Here is a 12,151-nt window from a genome sequence, read left to right as displayed (position 1 = left end):
AAGTGTTCATTGCAGCTCTATTTACAATAGCCAGGACATGGAAGCAACCTAAGTTACCATCAAGGGATGAATGGATAAAGAAGATGTGTCACATATATACAATGGAATATTACTCAGCCATAAAAAGAAACGAAATTGAGTTATTTGTAGTGAGGTGGATGGACCTGGAGTCTGTCATACAGAGTGAAGTAAGTGAGAAGGAGAAAAACAAATACCGTATTCTAACACATATATATGGAATCTAAGAAAAAAAATGTCATGAAGAGCCTAGGGGTAGGATGGGAATAAAACACAGACCTACTTGAGTATGGACTTGAGGATATGGGGAGGGGGAAGGGTAAGCTGTGACGAAGTGAGAGAGTGGCATGGACATATATACACTACCAAATGTAGGGTGGATAGCTAGTGGGAAGCAGCCGCATGACACAGGGTGATCAACTCAGTGCTTTGTGACCACCTAGAGGGGTGAGATAGGGAGGGTGGGACGGAGACGCAAGAGGGAGGAGATATGGGGACATATGTATATGTATAACTGATTCACTTTGTTGTAAAGCAGAAACTAAAACACCATTGTAAAGCAATTATACTCCAATCAAGATGTTAAAAAAAAAGAATGTGAAATAGTGCATGTCCCCATGATGAGATCAAAAGGGGGGACATGAAAAATTAGACTGAGAAGGGTCATGTCTCTTGAAAAAAAGAATGGGAGATAAACAAGACCAAAAGACAACCCTCAGAATGGGAGAAAATATTTACAAATGAAGCAACTGACAAAGGATTAATTTCCAAAATTTATAAGCAACTCATGCAGCTCAATAACAAAAAAACAAACAACCCAATCCAAAAATGGGCAGAAGAACTAGATAGACATTTCTCCAAAGAAGATGTACAGATTGCCAACAAACACATGAAAGAATGCTCAACCTCATTAATCATTAGAGAAATGCAAATCAAAACTACAATGAGATATCATCTCACACCGGTCAGATTGGCCATCATCAAAAACTCTAGAAACAATAAATGCTGGAGAGTGTGTGGAGAAAAGGGAACCCTCTTGCACTGCTGGTGGGAATGTAAATTGATACAGCCGCTATGGAGAACAGTATGGAGGTTCCTTCAAAAACTACAAATAGAACTACCATACGACCCAGCAATCCCACTACTGGGCATATACCCTGAGAAAACCATAATTCAGAAAGACTCATGTACCAAAATGTTCATTGCAGCTCTATTTACAATAGCCAGGACATGGAAGCAACCTAAGTGTCCATCAACAGATGAATGGATAAAGAAGATGTGGCACATATATACAATGGAATATTACTCAGCCATAAAAAGAAATGAAACTGAGTTATTTATAATGAGGTGGACGGACCTGGAGTCTGTCATACAGAGTGAAGTAAGTCAGAAGGAGAAAAACAAATACCGTATGCTAACACATATATATGGACTCTAAGGGAAAAAAATGTCATGAAGAGATTAGTGGTAGGACGGGAATAAAACACAGACTTACTCGAGCATGGACTTGAGGATATGGGGAGGGGGAAGGGTGGGCTGTGACGAAGTGAGAGAGTGGCAGGGACATATATACACTATCAAATGTAAATTAGATAGCTAGTGGGAAGCTGCTGCATAGCACAGGGAGATCACCTCTGTGCTTTGTGACCACCTAGAGGGGTGGGATAGGGAGGGTGGGAGAGAGGGTGATGCAAGAGGGAAGAGATATGGGAACATATGTATATGTATAACTGATTCAGTTTGTTGTAAAGGAAAAACTAACACACTATTGTAAAACAATTATACTCCAATAAAGATGTTAAAAAAAATAAAAATAAATGTACATTAAAAAAAAAAAAAAAAAAAAGAATGGGAGAGAGTTTCTTTCATCTTTTTTTTTTTTTGGCCACGTCTCTCAGCCTGCAGGATCTTAATTCCCCAACCAGGGATCGAACCCTCACGCCCTGCAGTGGAAGCCCAGAGTCTTAACCACTGGACTGCCAGGGAAGTCCCAGGGGCTTATTTCTTTATGGAAGAAAAAAGTGGTGTGTGTTTGGTATGGCTGCTTCACTCCTCCGAGCTGCCAGCTGGTCCCCTGTAGAAATGTGAGTTTACAATTCCTGGATAACACAGTGGTTTGCTAGAGTTCAGCAACTAAGATGGAATAAGGGGAAATGCCAGCTTTTATGGGATTTTTGGCTTATTTATGTTAACAGAGTGTGTTTTTGAAAGTCTCCCTCCAAATTCACATAAACCGCATCCTGACATCTAGCAGCCTGATGCCTTTTTTTCCTGCCCAATGAATTGACCCTTTCAGTACTTGAAAAGATACTTGTGTGCAAATGGTCTGTACCTGGGAATCCTTTTACGCCATCGAACCCCGGCAATCCTGGGGGCCCTGGAGGCCCTGGGACCCAAGGACACTGTGTGCACAAAAGGCCTGGCTCCCCTGCAATGAGAACACACTTGCATCACTCACAAACCCATGCCGAGTCCTTACAAAGAAAGGACAGATATTTTCCAACCACACGATCACTTGTTACGTCTAAAAATTTTTTTCATGTAGTGAAAATCATTTAGGACATTGTACACATTAATAAAAACATCATTCATCTATTACATCTGCTTACTTTATCTGAGCTTATTTTTTGCATTCTGAGAGAGGAAATCCCAAGAGCCTAGTATTAAATATTTACTATTTCAGTGTTTCTCTCCTTGAGTGCAGGCTACAACCCACATTCTAGGAAGAGCCAATGATTTATTGCACAGGTGCTAAATAAATGATTTATTTCCAGATAAATAAATACCATTAGGTAATCCTTTTGGAAAAGAAGCCGTCTCTGACTGTCTGCTATTTTGGGGTCATTGTTGTCTCAGGGAAATATAAAATCAGTGATAATAAAGATGATGAGAATGGCTTATGCTAGTAGAGAAACACCACTGATTGAACCAACCTTTGGGCCCATCGACTCCTGGGATTCCTGGAGACCCTGTATGGCCTGGAAGTCCACTGTCTCCAGGTGGACCTCTGCGAAAAACAATACCACCTACAAAGAGAAAACACCAAAGCTAGTTCTTTATTTCTTTAAGTATTTTCTTCAATTAGCAAGTGTTTTAGTAATGTCTTTATTCTATATGCATTTCCCCATCTCTGTGTTGGAAGCTGAGTCTTGTGAAGGTTGTCCACAACTGAAAAGACTGACCAGCTTTTCCTTTCACATTACACATGTGATATTTTTAATAAGGAAGCACTGGTTCTTTGAAAGCTCAGTAGATGGTATTTATTGGCACATGATCAACTCATGCTATCTCATTCAGTTGTTTTCAATTATTCCAAGACTATCCCTTTAGCATCTTTAGGCAAAAGGTCAGATCTCATTCTTCTGTGTATTTCCGATACATTGTATTTTCCTGACAGACTGTAGATGTCTCCTCTATACCGAGTGTAAAAAATGGATTCTGACTTGGGCATCATCTGTTTTCTCCCCATTGCTTATTCACATCTACAGAGTTTGTCATTCTTTTAAAAAATTTTTTTTAATTGAAGTATAGGTGATTTACAATATTTCAGGTGTATAGCAAAGTTATTCAGTTTTACATATATATGTATATATATATTCTTCAGATTCTTTTCCATTATAAGTTATTACAAGATATTGAATATAGTTCCCTGTGCTATACAGTAGGTCATTGTTGTTTATCTGTTTTCTATATGGTAGTGTGTATCTGTGAATCCCAAATTCCCAATTCATCCCTCACCCCCTCCTTTCCCCTTTGGTAACTGTAAGTTTGTTTTCTATGTCTGTGAGTCTGCTTGTGTTTTATAAATAAGTTCATTTGTATCATTTTTTTAGATTTCACATATAAGTGATATCATATGATATTTGTCTTTCTCTATCTGACTTACTTCACTTGTATGATAATCTCTAGGTCCATCCATATTGCTGCAAATGGCATTATTGAATTATTTTTTATGGCTGAGTAATATTCCATTTTATATATTTATATATATATATATATATATATATATATATATATATACACACCATATCTTCTTTATCCATTCATCTGTCAATGGACATTTAGGTTGCTTTCATGTCTTAACTACTGTAAATAGTGCTGCTATGAAAACTGGGGTGTGTGTATCTTTTTTAATTAGAGTTTTCATCTTTTCTGGATATATGCCCAGGAGTGGGATTATTGGATCATATGGTAGAGTTTGACATTCTTTTTTTTTTTTGCCGCTCCGGGGCATGTGGGATCTTCCCGGACCGGGGCGCGAACCCGCGTCCCCTGCATCGGCTGGCAGGCTCTCAACCACTGCGCCACCAGGGAAGCCCCAAGTTTGACATTCTTAAAGCAGTTTTTCAAGAAAGCTGTTCCCAGTCTTCCACATACATCTGCTATTATAATGGTACAGTCAATAGTTAATTCTCTCAAATTGCTGTGTTCTATGATCTAATTATTGGTCTTTCCATTTCCAATACAGGTTGAAGGCAATGCTGATGAAACTAAATATGTACAAACAGTACCTATAGCTTCCCCAAATTTCAGAGCAACAGGTAACAGTGGAAACATTTAATTTGGATGGAATATGTATGTGTTATATTACGTCTGTTCCATTATGAAAAGAATGCTTATTTGTGATCCAGTTATCTATGTCTTTAAGTTGAATGGGTAGTTATCTCTGAACAGTAAAATCTACTTCCACTTATAAAACAAATACATCATAGGGATGAAATATACAGCATGGTAACTATAGTTAATAATACTGTATTGCATATTTGAAAGTTGCTAAGAGAATAGGTCTTAGAAGTTCTCGTCACAAGAGAAAAATTGTAACTACGTATGGTGACAGACACTAACTAGACACTGTGATGATCATTTCATAATATCTACAAATATTGAATCAGTATGTTGTACCCCTGAAACTAATATAATTTGTACATCAATTATACTTCAATAAAATAAACTGAATTTAAAAAATAGAAAAAAAGTAAAATATTATGGCACTTTTATACTTAACGTAGGCTCGTACACTTTTACATTTATACATTTGTAGATACTTATACATTTTCATATTCATTTCATATTGAATTCAACCAATATTTGAGTACCTACAATGTTCCAGCCCCCATGCTGTATGCTGGGCTTCAAAGAGTAAATGAGACACTCCCTGACCTCAAAGAGCTTTGAGTCTTATAGGGGGAACTGACTCAGACAAGCAATGTGGAAAATTCTATGATCAGGATAAACTTGAGTGTTATAAGAGGTAGGTGGGCTCAGTGAAAACTTTCTGCAGGACTTTGAAGCTCCAACAGGAAGGACAGATAGGTATTGCTTAGAGAAGAAAGGATAAGAAACAAGAACAGTCTCTGAAGGGTGAGGGAACACGGTGCCTTTGGAGAGGGAGCTGTACTACTGCAGGTGTCCTGTGGGCCAGATCCTGATTTGAACGTTCCTGAGCTTCGTGAGCTGTGCATGTCAGGCTTGTCATCGATAAAACGAGGACACAAAACCTACACCTGGAAAAAGACTTGGAGGGCTAGAAGCTGTTCAAATCCCTGCTATACAGTAAAGTATATATATATATATATATATATATATTTTTTTTTTTTTTTTTTTTTTTTTTTTTTTTTGCGGTACGCGGGCCTCTCACAGTTGTGGCCTCTCCCGTTGCGGGGCACAGGCTCCGGACGCGCAGGCTCAGCGGCCATGGCTCACGGGCCCAGCGGCTCCGCGGCATGTGGGATCTTCCCGGACCGGGGCACGAACCCGTGTCCCCTGCATCGGCAGGCGGACTCTCAACCACTGCGCCACCAGGGAAGCCCCAGTAAAGTATTTTTGCTGAGTCTTGTTTTGCTTAGTTTTCCACATAGATCCACTCCATAGTTTAACAGCTTGTTCTTAGACATTGTCTTCTATTAAGAGGATAATTTCTTAGATTGTTGTTAGCCTAAAGGAAAGCTTTTATTTATTTATTTGTTTGTTTGTTTGTTTGTTTGTTTAGGCTGTGATGTGCTGCTTCTGGGATCTCAGTTCCCTGACTAGGGATTGGCCTCGGGCCACGGCCGTGAAAGTGTCGAATCCTAACTACTAGAACACCAGGGAACTCCCTCTATTTTTAATATTGCTCTTATAACTAGACACTTAACGGAATTATTTTATTAATACTAAGAGTTTTCCAGATTCTTCTTTTTAATTTTCTACGTTTATAATTAGATTGTCTATAAATAATGTTTCTTCCTTTCTTAAAAAGATCACTGACGAGTGGAAGATTCTTAAGGCTAGTAGGAGGGTTGGGTATAAAACGCAAGACCTCCCAGGAACCTGCCAGGAAAGGCATTTTAAAATATAGAGAGCTATCTGTATGTTCCTGAGGTTCTATATACCTCTCAGCCACACACAGAATGCTAAGTGGCTCTATCAGGGGATGCAGAGAAAAGGCTAACTTCATCAGAACTTCCAGGCACCGCTTCAGAGCCTCTGGGCTGCAGCTCTGTGGTTTCTGACCCACTTTGCCCGGCAGCATCTTGCCTTGGTCCATGTTGCACACGTCTAGCCTCCTGTCCTGGGGCTTCCCTGCTGAGGACAAGTCACAGGATGCCCCAGGAGCCATGCCAACACAGCCTGGAAGTGTGTGCCTGTGGGGGGACGTGGGTGGGGATGGCAGGGTGTTAGTCGTGTCCTGTGGGGCACAGCTTTGACCCATGCGAAATAGGGGCTGGTGGGGAAATTCTTGCCTCTTTGTCCCCCCAGGAAAGATGATCCTGAGACAAAGTTATACAGCTTCTTGGAAGAGAGTCTCCAGGGACTGAATGGGCGGTTGCACTTGGCCTAGGCCAACTTGATAATGGTCATTCCTTCCCTGCTTCTCTCCCCTTGCCCCTGCCTCCTGCTCCGCCCCCTGTGGAAACTCAGGCTAACACTGGGCTGCGCTCGCAGAGTAGCCCTGCCGCCGTAGCTGCTTCCTCAGATAGCTAATAAAATGAAACTCCAGTGGAAAGGTAACTCCTACGGTCCACACTGATGGCCAAGCTGCGTGTAAGGTTCATCGCACCTGATGGGCACATCTCTGTCACCGGGCAACGTATGCAAGAGGGCATCTTTACCTGGTGGTCCTGGAGGTCCTGGCAACCCTGTAGGGCCTGGTGAACCAGGCCAGCCAGGGGACCCGGGAAGCCCCGCTGCGTTCTTTCCTGGGGGTCCTTGCTCCCCTTTACTTCCTTTTACTCCTGGTACTCCAGGGGCTCCTTGGAGGCCAGGCCTTGATGACCCTTGGAGAAAATAATCATTTATTGTTTTTTAAATGTTTCCCTGATTAATATATGTTTGTTTTTCAATTGCAAAAAGCGATATATTCTTATAAAAGTTGTACAATTGAAGAGTATATAGGGCATATAAAAGTGAATTATCTGATGTCCCTTATCTGTGGCCTTGTTAAACTATCACAATACAGCAGAGCTCAGACCATTCCATTCCAAAAAGGTAATTTATGTCACCTGTCTTTCAGTGTCTCAAATGAGAAAGAGAGAAAATTGTAATTGGACTTTAATCTTGCCAATCATCTTAGTTATATTAAAGGGTACCCTGGCGGAGGCAGGCATCTCCTGGGGGAGAAGCCATGCCAGGTGATACAAAACCCCCTTCCTCTGTCCCTCCTAAAATGACCTGCTTGTGAGAAGGGCAGTCTCAAATCTCCACCTCACAGTTAAGAATCTCTGCTGAGAAACCAGTGGGGGTAACATCCGATTATTTCTGATTATTGAGCATGAAGATTTTGACCTAAAGGCTAATAAGCCTTCGAATTGACATCTGTTTTAAAATTTTTTTTCACTTGCTGGCTTTTTAAACCATCCTATTCATTACTTGGAAGGAAGTCTTTCTTAATATTTGGTCAGACCTTTAAAATCCCCTTCTGCATCGTCTCAACTTCAAGAAATACCTGCTGTTAAGAGTCTGGTACATATTTTTCCACGCATATGCAAGTACACATAATATTTATCCATTTACCTTTTTCTTTTGCAATAGGATTATAATATACATGTAGTTCTTCAATCTGTTTAATTTTAATTCATTTTCAAAATTATGAAATAGTTTAAATATACAGCATAGTACAGAGAAAAATATAATCAAGGGCAGGGCTTACCAAATCTTTGCTATTTTGTTCTTAGTTTTGTCTCCTTTACAAAATGACACATTACAGTAGGACAGTTATAACTGAGGCTACTGGGGTTAATCTTTAACCATCCTACTCTTCTTCCTCTCTCAACAGGCAACCAGTCTAATGACTCACGTATATTTTTCCACTTCACAGAAGTGTCTAGGTACCACAAACAATGTATTTTAAAAATTAAAACTTTACACAAAAGCTGTAATCTATGTGTCTTTAGGCAACTCGTGATACACTATGAAAACTCATTTTAAGCAGCCTGGTTGCCATAAAATTATTGTTTTTCTAGCTCTGTGCCTCTTCTGAGCTTCAAGCCTCTGCTCCTTACACGGAAGTTACTGTCTTACACTTTGTTAAAACTACTGAGAAGTAAAAAAGAGCATTTCCATATTACTTTGTGTCAGTTTCCACTCGCTTTCCCCCTGCAGGTCACAAAGTTAACATTAAGAAGTTGGAAACACTTGTATTATCAATTAAGGAAACATTTGTCTTATGTAAATACTGTAGACTCACTAGAGAGCAGTGTGTTTTCCATTTAATAGCGTTTGTATCGGTACCTGAGAAACATGTACGTACCAGGACTTCCAGGTGCTCCAGGGGAACCACTGGGACCTGTGAATACATAATAGCAGTGAATTGTTTACAAAGATGTAAATATCCCCTCCCCCCGTTATTGAAATCTTGGATGACAATATAATAATAATATAATAATACATTTTTCATACTTTTTCTCCACTCTCACATAGGTAAATATGAGAAAACTTCACTCACTTAAACTGTAAAGAAGAAACTAAGTTCATCTTAGACGTCTAGCACTCAAAAGGCGGGGGAGGGAAGAGAGACAGGGGTAGGGGATAAGGGACATGAACTACTATGTATAAAATAAATAAGCAGCAAGGATATATGGTACAGCAGAGAGAAATATAGCCATTTTTTGTAATAACTTTACATGGAGTATAATCTACAAAAATATTGAATCACTATGTTGTACACCTGAAACCAATATAATATTGTAAATCAACTATACTTCAATTTTTTTTAAAAAAGTAAATCATGCTACTTTATCATCTTCAACTAATTCAACAAGACACTTCCTACGAGTCTGCTCTGTGTTTGGTATTTTGCTGGGATGATTCAGATGCCAGAATATCAAATAGCTGGAATTGTCAAGAATATGAGTTTGGTCTGGCTCCCTCTCAGATCGCTTGTAGCTGTAACACTGCGTAGGGCTCTAATTCTTTGATGTATATGAGTGATTTACAGTAAGCATATCAGATTTAAAAAAATCTACGTCTAATACTTATCTTTCCATTTGTTTAAGTACACTGAAACTTTTACCTCTCTTAAGTAAAATTCTTCTTTGAAATCTCATTTATATCAATAATTATCCTAGATCAGTGGTTCTTAATCCTGTTGCACATTAGAATTAATCTGCGGAGCTTTAACGATCTGCCAGTATCCAGGGCCCTCCTCCAGGCAATTAAATCAGAATCACAGGGATGGGACCTGGACATGGTTCTTATTTAGCAGTTCCTGGGGATTTTGATGTGTAGTAAGATATAAGAGCTATTAGCCAAGATCTTTGCAATCTATCAAAAGGGATAGAACATAAGTAAATGTGACTTTAATTCATGGTGCTGGAAGTCAGAAAACCAGGACTTCAGTTCCTTTTTGTCACTATTTGTGTGGATTTGCTCAAATTATAGCTCTTCAGGGGCTCCATTTTCTCTTCTGTATCCCACTGAGATTGCTGGTTTTGGACACTCCCTCCTCCTGCTCTCCAGCCATGTTTGTGTCTTCCTACCAGACTTGAATGTTATGCGTTCCTACATAAAGATAATTCAGTTACCTTCTACTGTATACCACCTACGGCATTTTCTTACGAAAATATGAAAATTAGGAAACACTAAAAAATATCACCGGGCTTCCCTGGTGGCGCAGTGGTTGAGAGTCCGCCTGCCGATGCAGGGGACACGGGTTTGTGCCCCGGTCCGGGAGGATCCCACGTGCCGCGGAGCGGCTGGGCCCGTGAGCCGTGGCCGCTGCGCCTGCGCGTCCGGAGCCTGTGCTCCGCAACGGGAGAGGCCACGACAGTGAGAGGCCCGCGTACCGCAAAACAAAAACAAAAACAACAACAAATCTCACCACCTATGAACATTAGGAGACCTCCCTTCTCCTCTTGCCAATTCTGGGTCTGTAAACACATGCTATACATTTTGCCTTGAAAGAAAGATATGGAGTGATCAGCAAATGCTTTAGGAAGAAATTTATTCTCACCCTGTGGGCCAGGAGCTCCCTTGGGCCCTGGTGGGCCTGGAATTCCTTCATCTCCCTTTTCCTGGTATGCATCATAATATTCTGTCTTAAAGGAAAAAGAAATTAATAAAGAAAAATGACAGCTATTTATGGACAGCTCGCCAAATGCAATTACTTCCATTTCTTCTTTTTTGGCTAAAATGATACTTTCCTTATTTTCCTGAATTCTTAGGTTTATGTGTTAGAAGGATATGGCAGTTAAGTATATGGGATGGATACATTTAAAAATAAAAGTTAATCTGGTATCATGATATCATATATTTCATGGGCTTTCAATTAGAAATACATTTTATGGTGTGGCCCAAATCACATACACACGTTTAAATATACATATACATATCTATATATGTGTCAATATGTACACAGAAATTAAAGTTTCACAAAATAGTTACTTCTTACAATATATGATCAACTCTGATATTTTTTATTCTATTCTATTTCACTTTTAAAAAATGCTTGTCCTGAGGACTAAATTTATTTCAAAGTATATTGGGACCTACACATCAAAAATACTTTACTGATTGTTTCTTTAAATTTTAGGACACTGTTGACCTTCAGACAAAGGTTTCCTCAGTCCAAGGACTCAGGACTATTACGTATTTCTGAAGTGATCAGTGGACCTACTGCTGGTCTCCTTGACCATCTACTTCCAAAGCAGAACTTCCTCTGAAGTTAGCAGAAGCTGCAGAGTTATGTGGAATTGAGCATGAGAAAAGAAGATAGAAAGAAGATGGAAATATAAAAGTTTTAAAAAAAAACTTAGTTTTTTCATATGCTGCCTGGGGCCAATTAGTTCACTGACTTGTTTAAAGAATTGGTAACTAGAGCTTTGTGGTTAAGCAGTATAAAATCACAAAAAAGAATTACTACTACTAATAGTACTAATAATGTAATAATCTCCTCCATCATAAAATCCATAAAGACATGTGACTACCTTCCAAGTAAGTACTTCACAAAATAGTCTCTTTTATTTTCCCAGCAACCCCTTAAAAGTATCTTGGGATTACTTGCCATCTGAATCATGTGCTTGTAGTGTAAAGAGGCTGATTTCTGGGACCCTCCTCTGGTTACTGAGTTGACTGACTTAGCCTGAAGGGTCTGAGAACTGCGTTTGTAATAACACACACACACACACACACACACACACACACACACACACACACACACTCCCCCAGTGACTCCTTTGCCACCATGGAGGAGCTTTCTGTCACACCTGCACAGTCAACACTGAATGTGAGAACCACTGTCTTTTGAGGCAGGAAAGGAAGATATACCAGAACTCAGAGCCTGGGTCTTTTTCACTCATCTCCTTAAGCTACAGAGTCACTATATAAAATGTAGTCACCCTGCAGTCAGGAACTGACAGACATCAAATCCATGTCCACGCCGGGGAGGGGAAACAGCCTGTCACTAAGGAGCTTGGGCTGGGGTCATTGGCTCTTGCTGGTCTTGTATTAAACCCAGGGCTGAGCTTCTGCTGCCTCACAGTGCAGGGCTGTCTTAATGGGACCCAGCTGGAGAAGGCCACCCCGCTGCCCAAGCTGTCTTCCTCTGCTGCCTTCCTACCCTACTTAAGGGCAAGGGATTACTTACCTTGGGCCAGGCCTGATTACACAAAGGTTTTCTTCTCTACAGCCCAGGATGGGCATTGCCAGTGCATTCCAG

At 40.1% G+C, this 12,151-nt stretch overlaps 1 protein-coding gene across 2 annotated transcripts in view; it reads right to left on the bottom strand.

The window, feature by feature from the left end:
* The window catches only part of COL4A3 (collagen type IV alpha 3 chain), a 139,704-nt gene that overhangs the window by 45,546 nt on the left and 82,007 nt on the right, over window positions 1-12,151 (bottom strand). For both annotated transcript variants that reach the window (XM_067027015.1, XM_059055412.2), the window contains 5 exons: window positions 10,448-10,532; window positions 8,747-8,782; window positions 7,110-7,274; window positions 2,952-3,044; window positions 2,351-2,446 (listed from right to left, as the gene is read on the bottom strand). In XM_067027015.1, coding sequence (XP_066883116.1) covers window positions 2,351-2,446; window positions 2,952-3,044; window positions 7,110-7,274; window positions 8,747-8,782; window positions 10,448-10,532 — 475 coding nt within the window. The remainder of the gene's footprint in view (window positions 1-2,350; window positions 2,447-2,951; window positions 3,045-7,109; window positions 7,275-8,746; window positions 8,783-10,447; window positions 10,533-12,151) is intronic.

This window comes from Kogia breviceps, chromosome 2 (assembly GCF_026419965.1).
Source record: "Kogia breviceps isolate mKogBre1 chromosome 2, mKogBre1 haplotype 1, whole genome shotgun sequence".
Classification (NCBI taxonomy): Eukaryota; Metazoa; Chordata; class Mammalia; order Artiodactyla; family Physeteridae; genus Kogia; species Kogia breviceps.
Note: the sequence above shows the minus strand (reverse complement) of the source record. Positions and strands in the feature narration are given on the sequence as shown.